General features: G+C 56.4%; 5 protein-coding genes and 3 pseudogenes across 5 annotated transcripts; 5 read left to right on the plus strand and 3 right to left on the minus strand.

Moving 5' to 3' along the window:
• Positions 1-241: 241 nt before the first annotated feature.
• LOC130160103 (feather keratin Cos1-2-like) lies at positions 242-1,419 on the minus strand. The gene is made up of 2 exons (XM_056362369.1): positions 1,337-1,419; positions 242-969 (listed from the first exon to the last, which is right to left on the minus strand). Exon 2 carries the CDS (start codon positions 946-948, stop codon positions 643-645), a length of 306 nt encoding a protein of 101 aa, XP_056218344.1. The 5' UTR covers positions 949-969; positions 1,337-1,419; the 3' UTR covers positions 242-642.
• A 1,612-nt stretch (positions 1,420-3,031) lies between these two features.
• Positions 3,032-4,457, plus strand: LOC130160097 (feather keratin Cos2-2-like). Its single transcript, XM_056362356.1, has 2 exons — positions 3,032-3,419; positions 3,787-4,457. The coding sequence occupies exons 1-2, from the start codon at positions 3,252-3,254 to the stop codon at positions 4,111-4,113; spliced, it is 495 nt and encodes a 164-aa protein (XP_056218331.1). The 5' UTR covers positions 3,032-3,251; the 3' UTR covers positions 4,114-4,457.
• Positions 4,458-5,230: 773 nt separating this feature from the next.
• On the plus strand, positions 5,231-7,631 carry LOC130160345 (feather keratin Cos2-2-like; annotated as a pseudogene).
• A 3,720-nt stretch (positions 7,632-11,351) lies between these two features.
• On the minus strand, positions 11,352-13,860 carry LOC130160346 (feather keratin Cos2-2-like; annotated as a pseudogene).
• A 736-nt stretch (positions 13,861-14,596) lies between these two features.
• Positions 14,597-15,774, minus strand: LOC130160113 (feather keratin Cos1-2-like). The gene is made up of 2 exons (XM_056362377.1): positions 15,692-15,774; positions 14,597-15,324 (listed from the first exon to the last, which is right to left on the minus strand). The coding sequence occupies exon 2, from the start codon at positions 15,301-15,303 to the stop codon at positions 14,998-15,000; it is 306 nt and encodes a 101-aa protein (XP_056218352.1). The 5' UTR covers positions 15,304-15,324; positions 15,692-15,774; the 3' UTR covers positions 14,597-14,997.
• A 1,613-nt stretch (positions 15,775-17,387) lies between these two features.
• LOC130160126 (feather keratin Cos1-2-like) lies at positions 17,388-18,839 on the plus strand. Its single transcript, XM_056362397.1, has 2 exons — positions 17,388-17,774; positions 18,142-18,839. Exons 1-2 carry the CDS (start codon positions 17,607-17,609, stop codon positions 18,466-18,468), a joined length of 495 nt encoding a protein of 164 aa, XP_056218372.1. The 5' UTR covers positions 17,388-17,606; the 3' UTR covers positions 18,469-18,839.
• Positions 18,840-20,877: 2,038 nt separating this feature from the next.
• LOC130160347 (feather keratin Cos2-2-like) lies at positions 20,878-22,008 on the plus strand (annotated as a pseudogene).
• Positions 22,009-26,118: 4,110 nt separating this feature from the next.
• Positions 26,119-26,439, plus strand: LOC130160150 (feather keratin Cos1-2-like). The gene has a single exon (XM_056362430.1). It carries the CDS (start codon positions 26,134-26,136, stop codon positions 26,437-26,439), a length of 306 nt encoding a protein of 101 aa, XP_056218405.1. The 5' UTR covers positions 26,119-26,133.
• Positions 26,440-27,059: the final 620 nt, after the last annotated feature.

A 27,059-nucleotide genomic window follows, 5' to 3' on the forward strand; every position in this document is an offset into this window, starting at 1 on the left:
GACACACAGCACGGGAAGGGCTGATGGGCACGGGCTGTGCAGTGGCCAGAGATGTTGTCCTCAGCTCCGAGGGACAGCGACCAAAGGAGGCCATGGGGCTGTGTGTGCTGCCCTCCCATTGGTCTAGGAATGAGAAAGGATCCACTTGCTCCCCCATTTGTTCCCTCCCGGCGCATCTCCTTCCTCCCTGCGCAGCTTTAGAGAACATCCAGAGAGGAAAGGACCACACAGAGCCAGGGGCTGGGATGCTGCAGAGTTTAATGAGTCCAAAGAGGGAAACAAGATGTCTCTGAGGGGAGGCCACAGGGAAAGGGTCGCGCGGACAGCCAAGAGCCAGTGCCCCACAGAGGGAGAGGGACAGGCAGGTCCCCCCTAGGCTGGCTTTGGTGGGCCTCATGGCCCAGGGGAGTGGACAAAAACAAAGGCAAAGGAGGAAAAGGAGAGAGTGGAGGAAGGCAACGAGAGGCATCGGTCATGTTTCAAGAGAGCCCAGGCTGGCCCCTTCCTCAGGGCTGACACCCGTTGCAGGAGGCGTGAGGCATGCTCAGCCCCTCTCAAAGCAATGGCCAGAGTCTCCGTCGTTCAGCCTGGCATCATCTTCTGGGTTCCAGCGGATCCTTGTCCGGGCCGTCACCAGTGGCTTTAGCAGGGGCGACACCTGCTGCCGCAGTAGCGGCTGGTGATGCAGGAGAGGTCAAAGCCCCCGGAGTTGATGGGCACTCCCTCACAGCTGAGGATGCTGCCAACGGCAGCGGAGGTGGAGGAGCCCACGGCGGTGTTCTGCGGGAAGGAGCTGAGGATGGGGCCGGGCAGGGTCACCACCACGGCGGAGGGCTGGATGACGACGACGGAGTCCTGGCACTGCCTGCAACAGGGCTCATTGCAGCTGCTGGCCAGCGGGGTCGGGCCGCAGGGCTGGCAGGACTGGCACGGGTTGCAGCAGGACATGGCTTGGGGCTGGAGGTGCACCTGGGAGAGAGGGCAGGGAGGAAGCAGAGCACAGGGACACCTCAGGAGCAGCCTGCAACCCCACCAAAAGGAAGCCAAGGCAGGGGGCTGCACAGCGGGAAACAAGGGCTTCTTTGCCCGAGCTCAGCGGGGTCCTGCGCATAGCAGCCAGGCCCAGGGATGCTCATCACTAGCCTGGAGCAAAGGGCCAGCTCAGCCCAGCCTCAGCCTGTCTCCGCGACAGACTGTCTCTCCTCTGACCTCTCCCGCCACCCCCGTCTCGGAGCACTAACATAAGACCAAGGAGCAGGTACCAGCTGAGCTGCCCTCGAAGGCTAGACCCTGTCCTGGAGGAGGAGGTGGAGGAGAAAAGGGGCTTCCAGCTCACCTGGTTCCCAAGGAGAAGGAGGTGACGGAAGCGGCTGAGAGAGCCATCAGTTGGGCTGGCTTTTATACTGGCCCCACGCTGCCTCAGGGCCAAAGGACGTGACAATTTTCCTGCATGCCTGGTCTCTGTCACATCCTGCTCTTCCCCAGGTTTTCAGCGTGCTCAATGCGGACGGGGGAGCAAGGACAGGGTAAACAGGTCACCCTGGCACATGCAGGCTGCGTGGCTTTGGCAGCGGGGCTCAAACAGCCCTACTTTGCCCTGCAAGGCTTTCGCCACACAGGCCAGAGAGCAAACAGTTTCTCCTGGCCATCGCCCCAGCATTCCAAAATCCATGGATCCAAGGCAGACCAGGAATTAGAGAGCAAGGGAGAGGGTAGCTCTGGCTACTGCATCCTGGCTGAATTACCAGCAGTGTGGACAGAGATCCCCGCTCCTCTGGCCTTCTGAAAAATTTCCCTGGGTTTATCAGCTGGAGGGTTTTGGGGCCTTTCTCCACATTCAATGAGCCCTCAATGCTGTGAGCACCATACCTGTCACACAGCATGGAGGGGTCTGACAGGCTTGTGATAACCTAGTACAGGCAGGTCAGTTGGAGAAGGGCCACATTGCTTGACCAACCCCATCCTGATGTCCATCCAGTAGTCCCCTCATGGCCCTTTTCTGCAGGGCTGCTCTCCAGAAACTCATCTCCTAATTCATACTTGTATCTGGTGTTACTCCGTCCTAGGTGCATGAATCTGGCACTTAGTCGTGTTAAATTCCATGCCATTAAGGACTGCCCAACGAGCCAATGTTATCTGGCAGCGTGGCACCCGGCACGCAGAGAAGCACCAGGGACTACTCCGCAGACAGGGCAAAGAACCTCCCTGAATCCACCCGAGAGCTGGAGTTATTTTTACACTGCCGGACTGTGTATCCAGCTCTCCATCACCTTATTAGCTCATTCCTTCTGCTCATTCCTCGTCTCACTCTCTATACTCTCAAAAATGCTGATCGATGTATCTGTACAATCTTATATTGCAGGCTCACGTCCATCCTGATACTCAAACCTGGCAGCTCATGCTGCTTTCCACAGTATCTCACAAGGGTGTGAGTCCGTCACTTTTTTCTGTGTCACCCAACGGCCTGTAGTGACAGTCTCATTCAGAAGGAGGAGACATCAACTTTCTTGCTTCCGTTCTGCTTGTGCATCTTACCAAAAATTTCCTGCACAATTCAACATCACCTGCCCATGCCTGGTACTTCAGCATTTCATCCCTTCTAGCATTGAAGCGGCTTCACTGTGTGGCTCCAAGGACTTAGTCCATTCCTACTTACGTACAACTCGTTTTCATAGAACGATAGACTCGTAGCATGTTTGGGTTCAAAGGGACCATGGAAGATCACCTGCTCCAAGCCCTCTGCCTTGGGCAGGGACATTCTTCATTGGACAAGTGGCTCAAAGCTCCATCCAACCTGACTTTGTTTTATTCAATAATTCTGGAAGATAAGGCCTATACGATCTCTTTTCCTTTCTTCCTCTAAACATCTACGTAAGAACAATACATCAAGAGGAACTTGCAGACATTACAAAAATACCAGTGTGCAGTCTCAGTGCTCCTTTTATGCCCATTGGTTTGTACGCGAAAACAAGGTCAGGTCTCAGCAGACCAAGTTTGCAGGGCTAGAGCAGCTGGAGCCGTTCCTGTCTGAAGGATCACAAAAACACCCAAAAGAGAGAGCCCAGGCTGACATCACCTGCCTGCACTGGACCCCTCTGGCACTTAGGCCGTGTCTTCTGCCCACAGTGAGGCAGCCTTGCCCCGGAAACCACGGGCCCTCTCATCGCAGCTCTCAAAAGAGACGTCTGTGACGGGACGGGTATGACATAAACCAGGAAACGCAAGGGCAGCGTAGAGGGAAAGAGCAACACATGCCATGTCATTACCGGGGATGTTTCCGTTCATTAGCAGCATGCCGGAAAATTGCTGCTTATGCAGCGGCTGCCTTGGCCCTGAGGCAGCGTGGGGCCAGTATAAAAGCCAGCCCAACTGATGGCTCTCTCAGCCGCTTCCGTCACCTCCTTCTCCTTGGGAACCAGGTGAGCTGGAAGCCCCTTTTCTCCTCCACCTCCTCCTCCAGGACAGGGTCTAGCCTTCGAGGGCAGCTCAGCTGGTACCTGCTCCTTGGTCTTATGTTAGTGCTCCGAGACGGGGGTGGCGGGAGAGGTCAGAGGAGAGACAGTCTGTCGCGGAGACAGGCTGAGGCTGGGCTGAGCTGGCCCTTTGCTCCAGGCTAGTGATGAGCATCCCTGGGCCTGGCTGCTATGCGCAGGACCCCGCTGAGCTCGGGCAAAGAAGCCCTTGTTTCCCGCTGTGCAGCCCCCTGCCTTGGCTTCCTTTTGGTGGGGTTGCAGGCTGCTCCTGAGGTGTCCCTGTGCTCTGCTTCCTCCCTGCCCTCTCTCCCAGGTGCACCTCCAGCCCCAAGCCATGTCCTGCTGCAACCCGTGCCAGCCCTGCCAGCCCTGCGGCCCGACCCCGCTGGCCAGCAGCTGCAACGAGCCCTGTGTCAGGCAGTGCCAGAGCTCCAACATCGTCATCCAGCCCTCCGCCGTGGTGGTGACCCTGCCCGGCCCCATCCTCAGCTCCTTCCCGCAGAACACCGCCGTGGGCTCCTCCACCTCCGCTGCCGTTGGCAGCATCCTCAGCTCTGAGGGAGTGCCCATCAACTCCGGGGGCTTTGACCTCTCCTGCATCACCAGCCGCTACTGCGGCAGCAGGTGTCGCCCCTGCTAAAGCCACTGGTGACGGCCCGGACAAGGATCCGCTGGAACCCAGAAGATGATGCCAGGCTGAACGACGGAGACTCTGGCCATTGCTTTGAGAGGGGCTGAGCATGCCTCACGCCTCCTGCAACGGGTGTCAGCCCTGAGGAAGGGGCCAGCCTGGGCTCTCTTGAAACATGACCGATGCCTCTCGTTGCCTTCCTCCACTCTCTCCTTTTCCTCCTTTGCCTTTGTTTTTGTCCACTCCCCTGGGCCATGAGGCCCACCAAAGCCAGCCTAGGGGGGACCTGCCTGTCCCTCTCCCTCTGTGGGGCACTGGCTCTTGGCTGTCCGCGCGACCCTTTCCCTGTGGCCTCCCCTCATTGGACTCATTAAACTCTGCAGCATCCCAGCCCCTGGCTCTGTGTGGTCCTTTCCTCTCTGGATGTTCTCTAAAGCTGCGCAGGGAGGAAGGAGATGCGCCGGGAGGGAACAAATGGGGGAGCAAGTGGATCCTTTCTCATTCCTAGACCAATGGGAGGGCAGCACACACAGCCCCATGGCCTCCTTTGGTCGCTGTCCCTCGGAGCTGAGGACAACATCTCTGGCCACTGCACAGCCCGTGCCCATCAGCCCTTCCCGTGCTGTGTGTCTGCCCAGAAATAGTCCCCTTGGCCTCCAAACAAGCCCTGCGGATGGTGATGCCAGCTTGCCCTGTCTTCATGGGACGAGCCCGGTGCTGCAGGAGGCCCTGGGAGGTCAGCAGCCCCACGGGCACTCAGGGCAGTTCCTCTTGCTCTGGATGGAGCTGTGCTGGGGGAGAAGGCTCAGGCAGAAGGTGGCGACGAGGACGGAAGGAGGGAATAGCAGGAGAAATCACCCTGGCTAGAGCCCACAGCCGCCGCCTCCTCACCTCCCCACCCATCTCCAGGAGGAAGGGGCAGGGTGTGCATCCGAGGGCAAGGGTAGCTACGGCAAGTCCCCTCTCATTCCGTCACGTCCGTACAGCGGGTCCCTGCAGAGGCCAATGGGCATCATTGCCCACTGTCCTCTGAGGGGAACATCTGTGGCAGAAGGAGTCTGCTCCTGATGGCACAGAGAGAAAGCAGGAAAAAAGCACATAAATGACAAACACTCATGGCACTTGCATGAACCATAAGTGGGGCAATACTGAAAAGACCTTGGCTGGCTTCCAGACCCACCAGGCTGCTCTCTCCCTCTCCCTCTCCCTGCGCAACGCGACAGAGGGGGAAAGAAGGTGAAAAAGGCTGTGGGTCGAGGCAAAGCCAGGGGCATCACTTACCCGTTACTTTCACTGGAAAAACAGACTTGACTGGGGGAACATTCCTCAAACATATTGCCAACGAAAAATAGAGCAGGGTGGAGAGAAACAGCAAAAAAGCCCTTAAGATGCCTCCACCCCGTCCCCACGTCTTCTCCACAGCCTCAGCTTCCCTCCTTCATTCACGGCTCTTCTATTTCCCCCACCGCGCAGCAGCGCAGGGGGCTGCGGATGCGGGGGCTGCGGTCAGCACACACAAGTTTCCTTCTGCGCAAAGAGGGACTTCACCTGACCTGCTCAGGAAGAAGCAGCCGGGTTTTGGCACCTTCCCCTGAACCCCTTGTCTCTGCCTCCCCAGACACACGTGCTCGGCCTTCAGACTCCGTGTTCTGTGCGTGACCTGGAACTCATGGAGCTTGAACACCAAAGGAGCTGGACTCAGAGCTGCGCGACTGCCCCTGTGGCACCCCATCTCACAGCCGAGCAACATGCGGAGCCCCGTCCCTTCCCTTCCACACCCATTTGGCATGAGGTCTCAGGCCGTGCCTCACTGAGCACCAGGCCAAAGTGCACCTGGCCCTGGCCTGGAACAGAGGAGCCTGCGTCCCGCCCCAGCCCCCAGCAAGACGGCACCATAAGGGGACCGATTCAGGGACAGGGGCCCGCAGGGGCGGGCAGGCTTTCCTGGCCCTGTACTTAGAGCAAGAGGTGGGGGTGCGGGGGCAGAGGCTGCGTTTCAGCTCCCTGGGCACCTCTCTGCCCGGCCAAAGGCACCGCCTCTCAGCTGTAATGGGCTCTGGCTGGCAAGGGCAATCTGCTGCTCTGCAGTGCCCAGGGACACCCCCGGGAAGGCCAAGGTCTTCACCCTGACCCACGCAAGTACAGGCTGACACACGTGTGCTCATTCATGCCTGCACGGAACCAGGCAAACCTCTGCACACTTACAGAAAGACAGGAAATGGCAATGAGCGACCATCAGAGAGAGATGGGGGGAGCAAGAGGAAAGGATGTGCCGTGCCCTCTCCCATGGCAGTCCTGGGGCCAACGCAGATGAGAAGCATGGGAGCGGTGCCCCTTTCCCGACAACTGTGCCGCAAGCAAGCCCACAGGAATGAGCCAGGCGCACATCACCTCTCCGCATGGGATGCCACCAGCACTTGAGCTGCGTCTTCCTCCTGCGCCGGCACGTTCCTGTCCCGGAAATCCTTGGCCTTCTCATGCCGGCACTTAGAGCAGCCTTCATGTGGGAAAGCACGTGCCGTAAGCAAGGAAATGAAAAGGCAGCGGTGCAGGAAACCAGGACACAGCCCATACCATTAGGTGGGATGGTCTGCATTTGCCAGGAACTTGTCAGAAAATTATTACTTCCGCAGAGGGTGCCTCTGGGCCCGAGGCAGTGCAGGACTGCTATAAAAGGCGGCCCGACTCTCTGCGCTCTCATGCGCTTCTCTTGCCCCCTTCTCCTTGGGAATCAGGTGCGTGTGAAGTCTCTTGCCCTCCTCCTTCCAGACCAGGTCTTTCCTCCATGGAGGGCTCAGCTCGTGTGGGCTGTGCTAGCCCCGGGCTGGGAGCTGCTTCTCACGGGAGAGGGAAGGGGGGAGAAGGTCTTCTGCAGAGAGAGCCTGGGACGTAGCTGAGGTGGCTCCTGGGCTTTCAGCTGGGCAGCGTGTGCTGGGCCAGGAGATGCGGTGGCCCCGCTGTGGTTGGGTGCAGTGCTGCTTCTCATGTTTCCCCGTTTCTGGCTTCCCCTGCCCTCTCTCCCAGGTGCACCTCCAGCCCCAAGCCATGTCCTGCTGCAACCCGTGCCAGCCCTGCCAGCCCTGCGGCCCGACCCCGCTGGCCAGCAGCTGCAACGAGCCCTGTGTCAGGCAGTGCCAGAGCTCCAACATCGTCATCCAGCCCTCCGCCGTGGTGGTGACCCTGCCCGGCCCCATCCTCAGCTCCTTCCCGCAGAACACCGCCGTGGGCTCCTCCACCTCCGCTGCCGTTGGCAGCATCCTCAGCTCTGAGGGAGTGCCCATCAACTCCGGGGGCTTTGACCTCTCCTGCATCACCAGCCGCTACTGCGGCAGCAGGTGTCGCCCCTGCTAAAGGTGCTGGCAACAGCTTTGGGCAAGAACCTTCAGGACCTCAGAACATGGACCGGAGATGGAGCTCCGTGCCATTGGCCCCTTCTTCCACTCAGCCTTTTTGCCCTCTTCCCTTTGCTGTCGCTGCCTCCCAGCACCAGCGTGGCTGGCACCTGTTGGCCTCCCTCCCTCTGCAGGGCAGGCAGACGGACACCCTGCGGGAGCTCCACCGCACCTCAGCGGCTGCCCCTGGCGCTGCCTCGGAGCCACCTCCTTTTCTTCTTTCGACTCATTAAAGCTGTGCTGCATCCAGGCCTGTGCCTCCGAGTCCTCCCTCCTTCTGTGGCAGCTCTCCCAGTCTGCCCGGGGAATAACGGGGGAGGAAGGGGAGGGGAAGGGGAGAACTCCCTGCAGTGGATTCTATCACTTGGCAACATGCTAAATTAATTTAACGGTTTTTTTTTTGTGGATGAACCGATGGTAATTGCTTTTGAAGGATGGTCAGCTTAGCAGGTGTGTCATGCTCCATCGGGCAATGACAGTATCAGCTCTCAGCCAGCATTCTCTCCTGGTCCTAATCACACATAATGTAACCCCCACCCATGGTCTATAGATACATAGCTGTCAGGCATCTTGGATATTTGAAGCAGGCAATTAAGAATGAGACAATCAAGAAACCAAAGCACCCAGGAAACACAGACATTCAGTGAGTTACAACAGGTGTCAGTGGTTGTTACAGACTGAGGCCCAAGCAGTTTTCCTCACATGGGACACCAATTGTCACAGCACGAGCAAAACTAGCAAGCTGCCACAAGGCTTTACCATGGGTCACATCCTACTGTCCATGCTGTGTCTCCATCCTCCAGAGGCCAGGCCACACTGCTGCTTCTCTCGGCTACATCCAGCTCCTCCCTGCTCCTCCTCCAACCAGCCTCTCTCCCACACGCCTCAGGGCTATTTAACCACTTAGCAGGATGAGCTGCAGCTGCACATCGTCCGTGACAATAACCCACTGCCTTTGCGGCAAGGCCACAGCTGCATGTTATCAATGTAATCAGCCCACTGCCTTCATTCCTCTACAAGCAATATCATGCCATGGTCAGTTGCAGCAAACCAGCAGTGTTGGTCAGATGTCTGCCAAGTCCTCTCTGCTCTGGTCTACCACCCACACCTCTGCCCAGGCATGGTCAGACCTTCACCTTGGATAGTCAGGTTCTGTCAGTTGGCAACAGGTTCTGATTATCCGTCTGACAGCAATAGAGAGAATAGATTTAACCGACCACAGCTTTATTCCTTCAGTCTGGTCTGGGCAGCTGATTCCTCCCGGTCATGTACTGGGCCACAGCAAAGAAGAGCAGGACATCTGTAAGTGATGTCATTCCCCCGGGCTTCCCACATCTCCCAAGGTGGGCACATGCTCCCATGTGCCATTATTTCCTCCATGTGTCTTCTAACCTTGGTGGGGAATGGCCTCCTCATTGTCACTGTGTGGAGCAGTCAGCACCTGCAGACCTTGCTGAATTTCTACATCCTCATCAGGCCCCCTTCATGGAGGCCTGGTATACCATCACTGGCGTGTCAAAAACGATGTAGATGTTCTTGTCACCAGAAAAAATGCTGGTGTTGCCTGCTGGCAGGCACAGCCATTCTTCCCCTTTTTCCTGGTTATCACTGAGTTTGTGATCCCCTCAGTGATGTCCTGCCCTGGTTTTGGCCAGGGTGGAGTTAGTTTTCTTCTCCATAGCTGGTACAATGCTATGTTTTTGGTTTGGTATGAGAATAATGTTGATAACACACTGATGGTTTTAGTTGTTGCTAAGTAACATTTATACTAAGTCCAGGACTTTTGGGTTGTTTAGGCCCTGCCAGTGATAAGGCGGGGGGTGTGGGGGTGTGGGGTGTGTGTGCAAGGAAATGGCAGGGGACACAGCCAGGACAGCTGACCCAAACTGGCCAAAGGGATCTTCCATATCATAGAATGTCATGCTGAGTATATAAACTCAGGGGGAGCGGTTTGGGCAGTCTGGTTGTTGCATCGGTAAGCGGGTGGTGAGCGATTGTATTGTGCATCACTTGTTTTGTTTTTTCCCTTTCGGATTTTATTCCTCTCTCCCTCCCCTTTTTGTCACACTACTACTACTACTACTATTATATTTCATTTTACATCAATTATTAAATTGCTGTTATCTCAAGATGTGAGTTTTACCTTTCCTGATTCTCTTCCCCATGCCAATGGGGAGGGTGGGGGGTGGTGTGGTGTGGGCAGGAGTGAGCGAGCAACTGTGTGGTGGTACTTGGTTGCCAGCTGGGGTTAAACCACAACATGTCCTTTAATCATGATTTCATCATATGCAAACTGCTCCATTACACCACTCTCATGAGCAAGAAAATCTGCTTCTTGCAAGCTCCACCAGCCCCTCTTATGTGTCAAAGGACCAAAGGGCTGGAGAACCTGTCCTGTGAGGAAAGAGTGAAGGAGTTAGGCCTTTTTTCTCTGGTGGGGGACCTGATCACAGTATTCCAGTACTTAAAGGCTGTCTACAAAGAGGAGGGAGGCTCTCTCATCACAAGAAGCCTCATGGAGAAGACAAGGGCCAACAAGTACAAGTTGCACCTGGAGAGGTTTTACCTTGACGTAAGAACTACAATTTTTATAGTAAGAACAACCATTCCCTGGAACAGCCTCCCCAGGGACACGGCGGAGTCCCCATTGCTGGAGGTTTGCAAGATGCAACTGGACAAGGTGGTTAGATAATCTCATCTAGGCCTCCTATCCCATGAAAGATTGGACCAGGTTATCTCTGAAGGCCCCTTCAAACCTGGACTATCTTATGATTCTATGATCGTCTCAGTGATGTCCTTCAATCATGACGTCACTTTATACAAACCACTCCACTGCACCACCGTCACGACAAAGAAAATCTGCATTCCAAAAGAGTTTATGGCAATCAAGACTAGCATTTTTGGCAGAGAAAATTAAATGCTGCATGGTTATCGTCCTCTTCATTTCCTAGACTTGTTCACTTAAAGACTCATATGCTATAGGCAGGGAATAGCAGAGAGGAACATGAACTTTTGAACTTCTTCTCTAGAAGGCTTTTGTAGCGATCAAGAGAAATGACGGTCCCCAAAGGGTAAGTCAGCAGGTCCATATTACACTTCTAAGGTGTCAGATTGATGTGCCCAGAGGAGTGTATTGGTATTGATTATCTAGGTCTTCTAGATGACAGCTCTGTTGACTTTGAAGGACTCCACCCCGGGGTCCATTGCCTGGGCGCAGGGCAGAGCAGGGCCTTGGACCCATGCTGGGGAGATGCCTTCCTGGGATTAGTACCAGTACTCGTCCTGCCAGTGTAACTGCCCAGACGGGTCCGGTTCCCCGCACGGCCCAGTGTGAGGCAGGTGTCCTACTGTGAGGGCACAGCCCTGCCTTTCATTGTGCCCATGTGGCTCCAAGTGGAGTGCAGGGTCTGTTGGCGGATAGATGGCCACTGGCTACAGGCTGCAGTGCTAGAAGACCCTGCTCTGCAATGAGGAGCAGTGGTGGTGTAAGCAGAGCTCAGACTGGCCTTGCCTCAGAGCACTGGGTGAGGAAGGGTAGCTGAGTCTGGGCAGGGCCATCTCCAGCATTTGTGCTATGGTTAGGTGGGGGCCTGTCTCGTACTGCCAAAAGGTGCCCAGTGGCCAGTGACATTGAAATAGATGGTTTCTCTGCCCGAAACTGTTGGAAGGAAGAGCCTGAGGGGAACCTTACATCATCCATGGGGTGCCGTGTGTCTGAGTTGTTCTGTTGAGCCCAGTAGTGCCTTGAGGAGATCCGATTCTGTAAGAGTTCCACCCTCCCCTTCCTCCCCCGTTATTCCCCGGGCAGACTGGGAGAGCTGCCACAGAAGGAGGGAGGACTCGGAGGCACAGGCCTGGATGCAGCACAGCTTTAATGAGTCGAAAGAAGAAAAGGAGGTGGCTCCGAGGCAGCGCCAGGGGCAGCCGCTGAGGTGCGGTGGAGCTCCTGCAGGGTGTCCGTCTGCCTGCCCTGCAGAGGGAGGGAGGCCAACAGGTGCCAGCCACGCTGGTGCTGGGAGGCAGCGACAGCAAAGGGAAGAGGGCAAAAAGGCTGAGTGGAAGAAGGGGCCAATGGCACGGAGCTCCATCTCCGGTCCATGTTCTGAGGTCCTGAAGGTTCTTGCCCAAAGCTGTTGCCAGCACCTTTAGCAGGGGCGACACCTGCTGCCGCAGTAGCGGCTGGTGATGCAGGAGAGGTCAAAGCCCCCGGAGTTGATGGGCACTCCCTCAGAGCTGAGGATGCTGCCAACGGCAGCGGAGGTGGAGGAGCCCACGGCGGTGTTCTGCGGGAAGGAGCTGAGGATGGGGCCGGGCAGGGTCACCACCACGGCGGAGGGCTGGATGACGATGTTGGAGCTCTGGCACTGCCTGACACAGGGCTCGTTGCAGCTGCTGGCCAGCGGGGTCGGGCCGCAGGGCTGGCAGGGCTGGCACGGGTTGCAGCAGGACATGGCTTGGGGCTGGAGGTGCACCTGGGAGAGAGGGCAGGGGAAGCCAGAAACGGGGAAACATGAGAAGCAGCACTGCACCCAACCACAGCGGGGCCACCGCATCTCCTGGCCCAGCACACGCTGCCCAGCTGAAAGCCCAGGAGCCACCTCAGCTACGTCCCAGGCTCTCTCTGCAGAAGACCTTCTCCCCCCTTCCCTCTCCCGTGAGAAGCAGCTCCCAGCCCGGGGCTAGCACAGCCCACACGAGCTGAGCCCTCCATGGAGGAAAGACCTGGTCTGGAAGGAGGAGGGCAAGAGACTTCACACGCACCTGATTCCCAAGGAGAAGGGGGCAAGAGAAGCGCATGAGAGCGCAGAGAGTCGGGCCGCCTTTTATAGCAGTCCTGCACTGCCTCGGGCCCAGAGGCACCCTCTGCGGAAGTAATAATTTTCTGACAAGTTCCTGGCAAATGCAGACCATCCCACCTAATGGTATGGGCTGTGTCCTGGTTTCCTGCACCGCTGCCTTTTCATTTCCTTGCTTACGGCACGTGCTTTCCCACATGAAGGCTGCTCTAAGTGCCGGCATGAGAAGGCCAAGGATTTCCGGGACAGGAACGTGCCGGTGCAGGAGGAAGACGCAGCTCAAGTGCTGGTGGCATCCCATGCGGAGAGGTGATGTGCGCCTGGCTCATTCCTGTGGGCTTGCTTGCGGCACAGTTGTCGGGAAAGGGGCACCGCTCCCATGCTTCTCATCTGCGTTGGCCCCAGGACTGCCATGGGAGAGGGCACGGCACATCCTTTCCTCTTGCTCCCCCCATCTCTCTCTGATGGTCGCTCATTGCCATTTCCTGTCTTTCTGTAAGTGTGCAGAGGTTTGCCTGGTTCCGTGCAGGCATGAATGAGCACACGTGTGTCAGCCTGTACTTGCGTGGGTCAGGGTGAAGACCTTGGCCTTCCCGGGGGTGTCCCTGGGCACTGCAGAGCAGCAGATTGCCCTTGCCAGCCAGAGCCCATTACAGCTGAGAGGCGGTGCCTTTGGCCGGGCAGAGAGGTGCCCAGGGAGCTGAAACGCAGCCTCTGCCCCCGCACCCCCACCTCTTGCTCTAAGTACAGGGCCAGGAAAGCCTGCCCGCCCCTGCGGGCCCCTGTCCCTGAATCGGTCCCCTTATGGTGCCGTCTTGCTGGGGGCTGGGGCGGGACGCAGGCTCCTCGTGTCCAGGCCAGGGCCAGGTGCACTTTGGCCTGGTGCTCAGTGAGGCACGGCCTGAGACCTCGTGCCAAATGGGTGTGGAAGGGAAGGGACGGGGCTCCGCATGTTGCTCGGCTGTGAGATGGGGTGCCACAGGGGCAGTCGCGCAGCTCTGAGTCCAGCTCCTTTGGTGTTCAAGCTCCATGAGTTCCAGGTCACGCACAGAACACGGAGTCTGAAGGCCGAGCACGTGTGTCTGGGGAGGCAGAGACAAGGGGTTCAGGGGAAGGTGCCAAAACCCGGCTGCTTCTTCCTGAGCAGGTCAGGTGAAGTCCCTCTTTGCGCAGAAGGAAACTTGTGTGTGCTGACCGCAGCCCCCGCATCCGCAGCCCCCTGCGCTGCTGCGCGGTGGGGGAAATAGAAGAGCCGTGAATGAAGGAGGGAAGCTGAGGCTGTGGAGAAGACGTGGGGACGGGGTGGAGGCATCTTAAGGGCTTTTTTGCTGTTTCTCTCCACCCTGCTCTATTTTTCGTTGGCAATATGTTTGAGGAATGTTCCCCCAGTCAAGTCTGTTTTTCCAGTAAAAGTAACGGGTAAGTGATGCCCCTGGCTTTGCCTCGACCCACAGCCTTTTTCACCTTCTTCCCCCCTCTGTCGCATTGCGCAGGGAGAGGGAGAGAGCAGCCTGGTGGGTCTGGAAGCCAGCCAAGGTCTTTTCAGTATTGCCCCACTTATGGTTCATGCAAGTGCCATGAGTGTTTGTCATTTATGTGCTTTTTTCCTGCTTTCTCTCTGTGCCATCAGGAGCAGACTCCTTCTGCCACAGATGTTCCCCTCAGAGGACAGTGGGCAATGATGCCCATTGGCCTCTGCAGGGACCCGCTGTACGGACGTGACGGAATGAGAGGGGACTTGCCGTAGCTACCCTTGCCCTCGGATGCACACCCTGCCCCTTCCTCCTGGAGATGGGTGGGGAGGTGAGGAGGAGGCGGCTGTGGGCTCTAGCCAGGGTGATTTCTCCTGCTATTCCCTCCTTCCGTCCTCGTCGCCACCTTCTGCCTGAGCCTTCTCCCCCAGCACAGCTCCATCCAGAGCAAGAGGAACTGCCCTGAGTGCCCGTGGGGCTGCTGACCTCCCAGGGCCTCCTGCAGCACCGGGCTCGTCCCATGAAGACAGGGCAAGCTGGCATCACCATCCGCAGGGCTTGTTTGGAGGCCAAGGGGACTATTTCTGGGCAGACACACAGCACGGGAAGGGCTGATGGGCACGGGCTGTGCAGTGGCCAGAGATGTTGTCCTCAGCTCCGAGGGACAGCGACCAAAGGAGGCCATGGGGCTGTGTGTGCTGCCCTCCCATTGGTCTAGGAATGAGAAAGGATCCACTTGCTCCCCCATTTGTTCCCTCCCGGCGCATCTCCTTCCTCCCTGCGCAGCTTTAGAGAACATCCAGAGAGGAAAGGACCACACAGAGCCAGGGGCTGGGATGCTGCAGAGTTTAATGAGTCCAAAGAGGGAAACAAGATGTCTCTGAGGGGAGGCCACAGGGAAAGGGTCGCGCGGACAGCCAAGAGCCAGTGCCCCACAGAGGGAGAGGGACAGGCAGGTCCCCCCTAGGCTGGCTTTGGTGGGCCTCATGGCCCAGGGGAGTGGACAAAAACAAAGGCAAAGGAGGAAAAGGAGAGAGTGGAGGAAGGCAACGAGAGGCATCGGTCATGTTTCAAGAGAGCCCAGGCTGGCCCCTTCCTCAGGGCTGACACCCGTTGCAGGAGGCGTGAGGCATGCTCAGCCCCTCTCAAAGCAATGGCCAGAGTCTCCGTCGTTCAGCCTGGCATCATCTTCTGGGTTCCAGCGGATCCTTGTCCGGGCCGTCACCAGTGGCTTTAGCAGGGGCGACACCTGCTGCCGCAGTAGCGGCTGGTGATGCAGGAGAGGTCAAAGCCCCCGGAGTTGATGGGCACTCCCTCAGAGCTGAGGATGCTGCCAACGGCAGCGGAGGTGGAGGAGCCCACGGCGGTGTTCTGCGGGAAGGAGCTGAGGATGGGGCCGGGCAGGGTCACCACCACGGCGGAGGGCTGGATGACGACGACGGAGTCCTGGCACTGCCTGCAACAGGGCTCGTTGCAGCTGCTGGCCAGTGGGGTCGGGCCGCAGGGCTGGCAGGACTGGCACGGGTTGCAGCAGGACATGGCTTGGGGCTGGAGGTGCACCTGGGAGAGAGGGCAGGGAGGAAGCAGAGCACAGGGACACCTCAGGAGCAGCCTGCAACCCCACCAAAAGGAAGCCAAGGCAGGGGGCTGCACAGCGGGAAACAAGGGCTTCTTTGCCCGAGCTCAGCGGGGTCCTGCGCATAGCAGCCAGGCCCAGGGATGCTCATCACTAGCCTGGAGCAAAGGGCCAGCTCAGCCCAGCCTCAGCCTGTCTCCGCGACAGACTGTCTCTCCTCTGACCTCTCCCGCCACCCCCGTCTCGGAGCACTAACATAAGACCAAGGAGCAGGTACCAGCTGAGCTGCCCTCGAAGGCTAGACCCTGTCCTGGAGGAGGAGGTGGAGGAGAAAAGGGGCTTCCAGCTCACCTGGTTCCCAAGGAGAAGGAGGTGACGGAAGCGGCTGAGAGAGCCATCAGTTGGGCTGGCTTTTATACTGGCCCCACGCTGCCTCAGGGCCAAAGGACGTGACAATTTTCCTGCATGCCTGGTCTCTGTCACATCCTGCTCTTCCCCAGGTTTTCAGCGTGCTCAATGCGGACGGGGGAGCAAGGACAGGGTAAACAGGTCACCCTGGCACATGCAGGCTGCGTGGCTTTGGCAGCGGGGCTCAAACAGCCCTACTTTGCCCTGCAAGGCTTTCGCCACACAGGCCAGAGAGCAAACAGTTTCTCCTGGCCATCGCCCCAGCATTCCAAAATCCATGGATCCAAGGCAGACCAGGAATTAGAGAGCAAGGGAGAGGGTAGCTCTGGCTACTGCATCCTGGCTGAATTACCAGCAGTGTGGACAGAGATCCCCGCTCCTCTGGCCTTCTGAAAAATTTCCCTGGGTTTATCAGCTGGAGGGTTTTGGGGCCTTTCTCCACATTCAATGAGCCCTCAATGCTGTGAGCACCATACCTGTCACACAGCATGGAGGGGTCTGACAGGCTTGTGATAACCTAGTACAGGCAGGTCAGTTGGAGAAGGGCCACATTGCTTGACCAACCCCATCCTGATGTCCATCCAGTAGTCCCCTCATGGCCCTTTTCTGCAGGGCTGCTCTCCAGAAACTCATCTCCTAATTCATACTTGTATCTGGTGTTACTCCGTCCTAGGTGCATGAATCTGGCACTTAGTCGTGTTAAATTCCATGCCATTAAGGACTGCCCAACGAGCCAATGTTATCTGGCAGCGTGGCACCCGGCATGCAGAGAAGCACCAGGGACTACTCCGCAGACAGGGCAAAGAACCTCCCTGAATCCACCCGAGAGCTGGAGTTATTTTTACACTGCCGGACTGTGTATCCAGCTCTCCATCACCTTATTAGCTCATTCCTTCTGCTCATTCCTCGTCTCACTCTCTATACTCTCAAAAATGCTGATCGATGTATCTGTACAATCTTATATTGCAGGCTCACGTCCATCCTGATACTCAAACCTGGCAGCTCATGCTGCTTTCCACAGTATCTCACAAGGGTGTGAGTCCGTCACTTTTTTCTGTGTCACCCAACGGCCTGTAGTGACAGTCTCATTCAGAAGGAGGAGACATCAACTTTCTTGCTTCCGTTCTGCTTGTGCATCTTACCAAAAATTTCCTGCACAATTCAACATCACCTGCCCATGCCTGGTACTTCAGCATTTCATCCCTTCTAGCATTGAAGCGGCTTCACTGTGTGGCTCCAAGGACTTAGTCCATTCCTACTTACGTACAACTCGTTTTCATAGAACGATAGACTCGTAGCATGTTTGGGTTCAAAGGGACCATGGAAGATCACCTGCTCCAAGCCCTCTGCCTTGGGCAGGGACATTCTTCATTGGACAAGTGGCTCAAAGCTCCATCCAACCTGACTTTGTTTTATTCAATAATTCTGGAAGATAAGGCCTATACGATCTCTTTTCCTTTCTTCCTCTAAACATCTACGTAAGAACAATACATCAAGAGGAACTTGCAGACATTACAAAAATACCAGTGTGCAGTCTCAGTGCTCCTTTTATGCCCATTGGTTTGTACGCGAAAACAAGGTCAGGTCTCAGCAGACCAAGTTTGCAGGGCTAGAGCAGCTGGAGCCGTTCCTGTCTGAAGGATCACAAAAACACCCAAAAGAGAGAGCCCAGGCTGACATCACCTGCCTGCACTGGACCCCTCTGGCACTTAGGCCGTGTCTTCTGCCCACAGTGAGGCAGCCTTGCCCCGGAAACCACGGGCCCTCTCATCGCAGCTCTCAAAAGAGACGTCTGTGACGGGACGGGTATGACATAAACCAGGAAACGCAAGGGCAGCGTAGAGGGAAAGAGCAACACATGCCATGTCATTACCGGGGATGTTTCCGTTCATTAGCAGCATGCCGGAAAATTGCTGCTTATGCAGCGGCTGCCTTGGCCCTGAGGCAGCGTGGGGCCAGTATAAAAGCCAGCCCAACTGATGGCTCTCTCAGCCGCTTCCGTCACCTCCTTCTCCTTGGGAACCAGGTGAGCTGGAAGCCCCTTTTCTCCTCCACCTCCTCCTCCAGGACAGGGTCTAGCCTTCGAGGGCAGCTCAGCTGGTACCTGCTCCTTGGTCTTATGTTAGTGCTCCAAGACGGGGGTGGCGGGAGAGGTCAGAGGAGAGACAGTCTGTCGCGGAGACAGGCTGAGGCTGGGCTGAGCTGGCCCTTTGCTCCAGGCTAGTGATGAGCATCCCTGGGCCTGGCTGCTATGCGCAGGACCCCGCTGAGCTCGGGCAAAGAAGCCCTTGTTTCCCGCTGTGCAGCCCCCTGCCTTGGCTTCCTTTTGGTGGGGTTGCAGGCTGCTCCTGAGGTGTCCCTGTGCTCTGCTTCCTCCCTGCCCTCTCTCCCAGGTGCACCTCCAGCCCCAAGCCATGTCCTGCTGCAACCCGTGCCAGTCCTGCCAGCCCTGCGGCCCGACCCCGCTGGCCAGCAGCTGCAATGAGCCCTGTTGCAGGCAGTGCCAGGACTCCGTCGTCGTCATCCAGCCCTCCGCCGTGGTGGTGACCCTGCCCGGCCCCATCCTCAGCTCCTTCCCGCAGAACACCGCCGTGGGCTCCTCCACCTCCGCTGCCGTTGGCAGCATCCTCAGCTCTGAGGGAGTGCCCATCAACTCCGGGGGCTTTGACCTCTCCTGCATCACCAGCCGCTACTGCGGCAGCAGGTGTCGCCCCTGCTAAAGCCGCTGGTGACGGCCCGGACAAGGATCCGCTGGAACCCAGAAGATGATGCCAGGCTGAACGACGGAGACTCTGGCCATTGCTTTGAGAGGGGCTGAGCATGCCTCACGCCTCCTGCAACGGGTGTCAGCCCTGAGGAAGGGGCCAGCCTGGGCTCTCTTGAAACATGACCGATGCCTCTCGTTGCCTTCCTCCACTCTCTCCTTTTCCTCCTTTGCCTTTGTTTTTGTCCACTCCCCTGGGCCATGAGGCCCACCAAAGCCAGCCTAGGGGGGACCTGCCTGTCCCTCTCCCTCTGTGGGGCACTGGCTCTTGGCTGTCCGCACGACCCTTTCCCTGTGGCCTCCCCTCAGAGACATCTTGTTTCCCTCTTTGGACTCATTAAACTCTGCAGCATCCCAGCCCCTGGCTCTGTGTGGTCCTTTCCTCTCTGGATGTTCTCTAAAGCTGCGCAGGGAGGAAGGAGATGCGCCGGGAGGGAACAAATGGGGGAGCAAGTGGATCCTTTCTCATTCCTAGACCAATGGGAGGGCAGCACACACAGCCCCATGGCCTCCTTTGGTCGCTGTCCCTCGGAGCTGAGGACAACATCTCTGGCCACTGCACAGCCCGTGCCCATCAGCCCTTCCCGTGCTGTGTGTCTGCCCAGAAATAGTCCCCTTGGCCTCCAAACAAGCCCTGCGGATGGTGATGCCAGCTTGCCCTGTCTTCATGGGACGAGCCCGGTGCTGCAGGAGGCCCTGGGAGGTCAGCAGCCCCACGGGCACTCAGGGCAGTTCCTCTTGCTCTGGATGGAGCTGTGCTGGGGGAGAAGGCTCAGGCAGAAGGTGGCGACGAGGACGGAAGGAGGGAATAGCAGGAGAAATCACCCTGGCTAGAGCCCACAGCCGCCTCCTCCTCACCTCCCCACCCATCTCCAGGAGGAAGGGGCAGGGTGTGCATCCGAGGGCAAGGGTAGCTACGGCAAGTCCCCTCTCATTCCGTCACGTCCGTACAGCGGGTCCCTGCAGAGGCCAATGGGCATCATTGCCCACTGTCCTCTGAGGGGAACATCTGTGGCAGAAGGAGTCTGCTCCTGATGGCACAGAGAGAAAGCAGGAAAAAAGCACATAAATGACAAACACTCATGGCACTTGCATGAACCATAAGTGGGGCAATACTGAAAAGACCTTGGCTGGCTTCCAGACCCACCAGGCTGCTCTCTCCCTCTCCCTCTCCCTGCGCAATGCGACAGAGGGGGAAGAAGGTGAAAAAGGCTGTGGGTCGAGGCAAAGCCAGGGGCATCACTTACCCGTTACTTTCACTGGAAAAACAGACTTGACTGGGGGAACATTCCTCAAACATATTGCCAACGAAAAATAGAGCAGGGTGGAGAGAAACAGCAAAAAAGCCCTTAAGATGCCTCCACCCCGTCCCCACGTCTTCTCCACAGCCTCAGCTTCCCTCCTTCATTCACGGCTCTTCTATTTCCCCCACCGCGCAGCAGCGCAGGGGGCTGCGGATGCGGGGGCTGCGGTCAGCACACACAAGTTTCCTTCTGCGCAAAGAGGGACTTCACCTGACCTGCTCAGGAAGAAGCAGCCGGGTTTTGGCACCTTCCCCTGAACCCCTTGTCTCTGCCTCCCCAGACACACGTGCTCGGCCTTCAGACTCCGTGTTCTGTGCGTGACCTGGAACTCATGGAGCTTGAACACCAAAGGAGCTGGACTCAGAGCTGCGCGACTGCCCCTGTGGCACCCCATCTCACAGCCGAGCAACATGCGGAGCCCCGTCCCTTCCCTTCCACACCCATTTGGCACGAGGTCTCAGGCCGTGCCTCACTGAGCACCAGGCCAAAGTGCACCTGGCCCTGGCCTGGACACGAGGAGCCTGCGTCCCGCCCCAGCCCCCAGCAAGACGGCACCATAAGGGGACCGATTCAGGGACAGGGGCCCGCAGAGGCGGGCAGGCTTTCCTGGCCCTGTACTTAGAGCAAGAGGTGGGGGTGCGGGGGCAGAGGCTGCGTTTCAGCTCCCTGGGCACCTCTCTGCCCGGCCAAAGGCACCGCCTCTCAGCTGTAATGGGCTCTGGCTGGCAAGGGCAATCTGCTGCTCTGCAGTGCCCAGGGACACCCCCGGGAAGGCCAAGGTCTTCACCCTGACCCACGCAAGTACAGGCTGACACACGTGTGCTCATTCATGCCTGCACGGAACCAGGCAAACCTCTGCACACTTACAGAAAGACAGGAAATGGCAATGAGCGACCATCAGAGAGAGATGGGGGGAGCAAGAGGAAAGGATGTGCCGTGCCCTCTCCCATGGCAGTCCTGGGGCCAACGCAGATGAGAAGCATGGGAGCGGTGCCCCTTTCCCGACAACTGTGCCGCAAGCAAGCCCACAGGAATGAGCCAGGCGCACATCACCTCTCCGCATGGGATGCCACCAGCACTTGAGCTGCGTCTTCCTCCTGCGCCGGCACGTTCCTGTCCCGGAAATCCTTGGCCTTCTCATGCCGGCACTTAGAGCAGCCTTCATGTGGGAAAGCACGTGCCGTAAGCAAGGAAATGAAAAGGCAGCGGTGCAGGAAACCAGGACACAGCCCATACCATTAGGTGGGATGGTCTGCATTTGCCAGGAACTTGTCAGAAAATTATTACTTCCGCAGAGGGTGCCTCTGGGCCCGAGGCAGTGCAGGACTGCTATAAAAGGCGGCCCGACTCTCTGCGCTCTCATGCGCTTCTCTTGCCCCCTTCTCCTTGGGAATCAGGTGCGTGTGAAGTCTCTTGCCCTCCTCCTTCCAGACCAGGTCTTTCCTCCATGGAGGGCTCAGCTCGTGTGGGCTGTGCTAGCCCCGGGCTGGGAGCTGCTTCTCACGGGAGAGGGAAGGGGGGAGAAGGTCTTCCGCAGAGAGAGCCTGGGACGTAGCTGAGGTGGCTCCTGGGCTTTCAGCTGGGCAGCGTGTGCTGGGCCAGGAGATGCGGTGGCCCCGCTGTGGTTGGGTGCAGTGCTGCTTCTCATGTTTCCCCATTTCTGGCTTCCCCTGCCCTCTCTCCCAGGTGCACCTCCAGCCCCAAGCCATGTCCTGCTGCAACCCGTGCCAGCCCTGCCAGCCCTGCGGCCCGACCCCGCTGGCCAGCAGCTGCAACGAGCCCTGTGTCAGGCAGTGCCAGAGCTCCAACATCGTCATCCAGCCCTCCGCCGTGGTGGTGACCCTGCCCGGCCCCATCCTCAGCTCCTTCCCGCAGAACACCGCCGTGGGCTCCTCCACCTCCGCTGCCGTTGGCAGCATCCTCAGCTCTGAGGGAGTGCCCATCAACTCCGGGGGCTTTGACCTCTCCTGCATCACCAGCCGCTACTGCGGCAGCAGGTGTCGCCCCTGCTAAAGGTGCTGGCAACAGCTTTGGGCAAGAACCTTCAGGACCTCAGAACATGGACCGGAGATGGAGCTCCGTGCCATTGGCCCCTTCTTCCACTCAGCCTTTTTGCCCTCTTCCCTTTGCTGTCGCTGCCTCCCAGCACCAGCGTGGCTGGCACCTGTTGGCCTCCCTCCCTCTGCAGGGCAGGCAGACGGACACCCTGCGGGAGCTCCACCGCACCTCAGCGGCTGCCCCTGGCGCTGCCTCGGAGCCACCTCCTTTTCTTCTTTCGACTCATTAAAGTTGTGCTGCATCCAGGCCTGTGCCTCCGAGTCCTCCCTCCTTCTGTGGCAGCTCTCCCAGTCTGCCCGGGGAATAACGGGGGAGGAAGGGGAGGGTAGAACTGCCTGCAGTGTGTTCTCTTTGGTGCCTTTTCCCTTGGATCAGAGGAAAACATCCCTTGCTACTCCATAGCTAATGGTCATCGGTGAAATCATGGCTCCAAAGTGTGGCAGGAGTGGGAATGGGGAACAATAATACCTGGGGACAGCCCTCAGCCTCATGCTTGCCTTCTTCTTGTCTCCGTTGACCGATCAAGGGTCCATGACCGGCACACATGGGTACAGGCAGAAGAGACAGGTTCCTCACACAGTCCTTCAGTCCCTGGTAGGGCCCAGCTTCCGCCCAGACATGCAGGGTTGAGGGAATCCACAAGTTAGCATTGGTATCAGCCACACTCCGATGATGCAATCACATCCTTACTTTCTGCGTATTTCCACACTCCTTAAATCCTCTATTGCTCATTTCATGTTTCTGTCTTCCCTATGCAAACAATGTGTGTCTTCCCTGTTAATGTCAGCTTTTTGGTATTGTTTTCAGTAATAGTAAAATATTTCTTTTTGTACCTTGGCCTTCAGCATGGGGTAATGGTTTATACCCCAGCATCCCTCAGGTATCCATTGTTTCTGTGTCCTGATTATTGCTCCTTGGGGACTGGCAGGGAAGTGGTTGGAGGGTGGTGTGTAATTGTACTGTGCATCACTTTTTTTTTTTTCCTACCTTTTGGGAATTATTAATCTCACCTTCTCTTTCCATTTCAATTGTTGTATTTGTTGTTCTTGTAGTGGTTGTTGTTATTATCATTATTATATTTTCTTTTAATTATTAAACTGTTCTTATCTCAAGCTATGAGCTTTACCTTTTTCCTGATTCTCCTCCCCATCTCATTGCCTGGTGAGGAGTGGGTGAGCAGCTGTGTGGTTGGGGTTAAACCCAACATGGGGCACTATAAAGCACTGCTATGGTTTAAGCCCAGCCAGCCACTAAGCCCCACACAGCCACTCACTCACTCACTCCTCCCACAGTGAGATGGAAGAAAGAATCCGAAGAGTAAAAGTGAGAAAACTCGTGGGTTGAGATTATGTTTAAAGGTAAAGCAAAAGCCGTGTGTGCAAGGAAGCAAAGCAAACCAAGGGATTAATTCACAATTTCTGACTGCAGGCAGGGGCTCAGCCTTCCCCAGAAAAGCCAGGCTCCATCATGTATAACAGTTACCTGGGAAGACAAGCGCCGTCACTCCACACTTCCCCTCCTTCCTTCTTCTTCCCCCAGCTTTATATACTTAGCATGACAGCCTATGCTATGGAACAACCCTTGGCTAGTTTGGGTCAGCTGTCCCGGCTCTGCTCCCTCCCAGCTTCTTGTGCACCTGCTCACTGGCAAACATGAAAAGTCCTTGATTTTGAGTAAGGATTACTTAGCAACATCTACAGCATCAGTGTGTTATCAATGCTATTCTTATACTAAATCCAAAATAAAGCATTGTGCCAGCTACTGAGAAGAAAATTGACTCTATCCCAGCCAAAACCAGGACAAACATGCACAAGGAGGTGGTGACAGTAGGCGGGTCAGGATTGATGGAGGCAGAATCAGGGGACTCAGATCCCAGTAGTGTCAGCTCCCACCACCAGCACATCAGCAACCAGGTTTTTCCAGGTGATTTAGCCTTGGAATTTAATCCATCTGCTCATCACAGAGCAAGGAAAATTTCCTGAGCAGGTCTCAAACAGATGTGTAAGAGAAGAGGAGGGGTAACCACAAGTTTCTCCTGGGCATCTTGCAAAAATACACAGCTTATGCTCAACAATATTTACAGATGACAGCTAAACTTCTCTGCATCCACCACAATTCATTTTGTCAGCTTCCAACACAGCTGGTCTCCAAGGTCAGCTCTTTTTTCCACCAAGATGGAAACAGAGTGAACAGCTGATTTCTGTCAGGAAATTGGTGCACTGAGATTCCTCCCAGCAAAGCAATGGTGATTCCCCTGGGAGAGAGGAGAGCGATGAAAAGCAGTGGAGCAGATTGGGGTATGGGTGCTAATCCGGTTAAACAGAAAATCTTCCCCAGTCTAGGGCTGACGGGCTTTTTTCACATGCTGAGGGTTTGGCTGATGCCCAGGTGCATGGATAGGAAGAGATTTTCCTTCCTTGGGCTATTTTGGCTGGGAGATAAAACCATGAAAGCAGTCATGTCTCACAACAAAGGCTCTCTTCTGCAGCAGCATGCTCCAGAGGAGGCTGAGGGAGCAGTAAGAGCAGGACAAGCTGATCAGACACATCTTTTTAATATTCATTCCCATGCCACAGCTAGTTTCAGCTCAGGGGGGTTGATGAAGTCTGGTATGGTCCATGTGGCATCCCTCAAAAGCTCTCCTCCATGTCCAAGTACTCCTTGAAAGTGACAGTTTTATTGGACTATTTTGCTCTTTTACCAAGTCACTGGCTCTGAATTCAGACAGAAGTCACACCAGCATGCTGTTAATAACATTTGTCTGTGCTGCATAGGCTGGGGAGGTAGAGACCCAACCCCACCACCACCCCAACAGGCTATTGCTGGAAAAGCTGAGAACTGACCTACATGCACACAGTGCTGGGGAGGAAACCACTCCACGAGCAACATACACATATACCCTCTTTCTGTCTGATGCTGCATGCTGTGGGCACCAGTGTGGGCTCAGTGGTGAGACAGGTGGTGCTGTCCTGTAGCTTGGCATCGTTACACGGGGGAAAGCACCTGGAAGTTGTCCACAGACAGCACAGAGGAGAATCTCTCCCTGAATCTATGCAAGGTTTGGAGCTACCCATCCACAGCAGCATCTGAGAGGCCTGGGTCAGCAACTTCTTTTGCTCCAATCCTTGCCAGCCTGAAAGACACATCTCACCAAAGGCTGCAAGTCCCACCAAGGCTGCCAGAAAAAACTGGACTATGTCATGCTTTCACCTTTACATATTGCTTGCAGAGTTCCAAGAAAGGTTGAGCTGGGCTGGCTGGGAATCCCAAGAGATGGCCTAGAGAATGGAGGAAGCCAAGCAGCCTGGAAAATCTCTCCTAGGGTTGATGTTAGAAGAAGAAACGCTGAAACTCAGAAGTGCAGTCTGCCTCTCTTGGAAGAAAAAGACTGGTAACAACCAGAAAGGGCTGGGAGGGAGAGAGGAAAAAGGCCATGTCATGTCCTCACGTGTGGGAGCCCTTGGGTGACTGGTCAAGGATTACAGCGCTGAAAGGACCTTGGTCTTTCCTGTCAATGGGGCAGGAAACATACCCCTAGGAGTACCCCAGGCCAGTATTCCTAGTCTGCACATGACCCCTTCAGCAACTGGTGTGAGTGTTCTGCCTGCAATGACATGTTTCTGCCCCAGAAATTTTAGGAACTCTCATTCCACACTCAAACATCCATGAGGAAGTGAGCATGACATAAACAAGGAAATGAAAAGGCACAAGGAAACTGAAACACAGCCTGTATCATTACCTGGGATGTCTTACATTTCAGAAGAGCTTCTCAGAAAATTATTAACCCTGCTAGGACTATCTCTGGGCCTGGGGCAGTGCAGGACCAGTATAAAAAGCAAGTGTAGGTCCTTGCTTTGTCATCCACTTAACCCTCCTTCTTTTGGGAACCAGATGAGTCTGAAGTCCCTTCTCCTGCTCCTACAGGATGAAGCCATGTCTCAGTGGACATGTCAGATAATACCTGCCCTGTCTGGGGCTTGGGACTAACTGTGAGGGGAAGCAGGGAAAAGATCTAGCATGGAAGGAGGCTGGGTATGGTTTGAGGGTGCTCTTGGCTAGGAAAGAGTGTTTCTGGGCCTGGCTCCTTTTGCTCAGTGCCCAGGGGGACAGGCAAGAGCTGAGGGGTCCCCCCTGCACAGTCTCCAACTCCCCAGCCAGTATGTGCCTCAGTTCCCTCATGGTGGGTGGATGGGCTGCTCCTTACGTGCCCCTGTACTCCTCGCTACCCTCTCTCCCAGGTGCACCTCCAGCCCCAAGCCATGTCCTGCTGCAGCCCGTGCCAGTCCTGCCAGCCCTGCGGCCCGACCCCGCTGGCCAGCAGCTGCAACGAGCCCTGTGTCAGGCAGTGCCAGAGCTCCAACATCGTCATCGAGCCTTCTCCAGTGGTGGTGACCCTGCCCGGCCCCATCCTCAGCTCCTTCCCGCAGAACACCATTGTGGGCTCCTCCACCTCCGCTGCCGTTGGCAGCATCCTCAGCTGTGAGGGAGTGCCCATCAACTCCGGGGGCTTTGACCTCTCCTGCATCACCAGCCGCTACTGCGGCAGCAGGTGTCGCCCCTGCTAAAGCCACTGGTGACTTCCCACAGGAAGGACCCCGGGAACCTAAGATATGATGCTGGTCTGAGGACACAGTGTTGGGTCATCACTTTGAGAGGGACTGAGCATCCCTGGCTCCACATGCAAAGGCAAGCAGGAAGAGATGTGCCTGAGCTGTCTGAAAGCATAACCCTTGTCTGACTTGACTACTTCTCACTCTTTTTTTCTCTGTTGTCTCCTTCTCTCCTGGGCCATGGGTTTTTCCAAAGCCATCCATGTAGGTATCTGCTGTCCTCCTGCCTTTGTGCTGTAGGCAGTTTGGCACCCTTTGTGAACTCCACCCTGGCCCCAGCACATGGTCTCTTTGAAGATCTGGTACTCCCTGCATCATAACCTCCACTTATTTACCTCATTTCCCTCCTTTAAATCATAAAAATTCTGCTGCAACCCAACTTGAGCCTCTGTGTGATACTTCTCTTTTAGGATGTTCTCACAAACTACTCAGGAACAAAAGCATTGTTCTGGTCAAAGGAACACAATGACAGGGCACCCTTCACTGGGAAGGGGGAGAAGAGGTTGTGGCACACTGCCCTAGGAAGCTCTGTGCAGTGTCCTTTGGGCCTGTGGAAGATGTTGCCAGCTGCCCAA

The sequence above is a fragment of the Falco biarmicus genome, chromosome 17, assembly GCF_023638135.1.
Source record: "Falco biarmicus isolate bFalBia1 chromosome 17, bFalBia1.pri, whole genome shotgun sequence".
Taxonomy (NCBI): Eukaryota; Metazoa; Chordata; class Aves; order Falconiformes; family Falconidae; genus Falco; species Falco biarmicus.

Coding starts and splice junctions, on each gene's coding strand:
- LOC130160097 (XM_056362356.1), top strand. CDS start 3,252: ATGCCATGTCATTACCGGGGATGTTTCCGTTCATTAGCAGCATGCCGG. Junction 3,420..3,786: donor TCCTTCTCCTTGGGAACCAG/GTGAGCTGGAAG, acceptor CCTCTCTCCCAG/GTGCACCTCCAGCCCCAAGC.
- LOC130160126 (XM_056362397.1), top strand. CDS start 17,607: ATGCCATGTCATTACCGGGGATGTTTCCGTTCATTAGCAGCATGCCGG. Junction 17,775..18,141: donor TCCTTCTCCTTGGGAACCAG/GTGAGCTGGAAG, acceptor CCTCTCTCCCAG/GTGCACCTCCAGCCCCAAGC.
- LOC130160150 (XM_056362430.1), top strand. CDS start 26,134: ATGTCCTGCTGCAGCCCGTGCCAGTCCTGCCAGCCCTGCGGCCCGACC.
- LOC130160113 (XM_056362377.1), bottom strand. CDS start 15,303: ATGTCCTGCTGCAACCCGTGCCAGTCCTGCCAGCCCTGCGGCCCGACC.
- LOC130160103 (XM_056362369.1), bottom strand. CDS start 948: ATGTCCTGCTGCAACCCGTGCCAGTCCTGCCAGCCCTGCGGCCCGACC.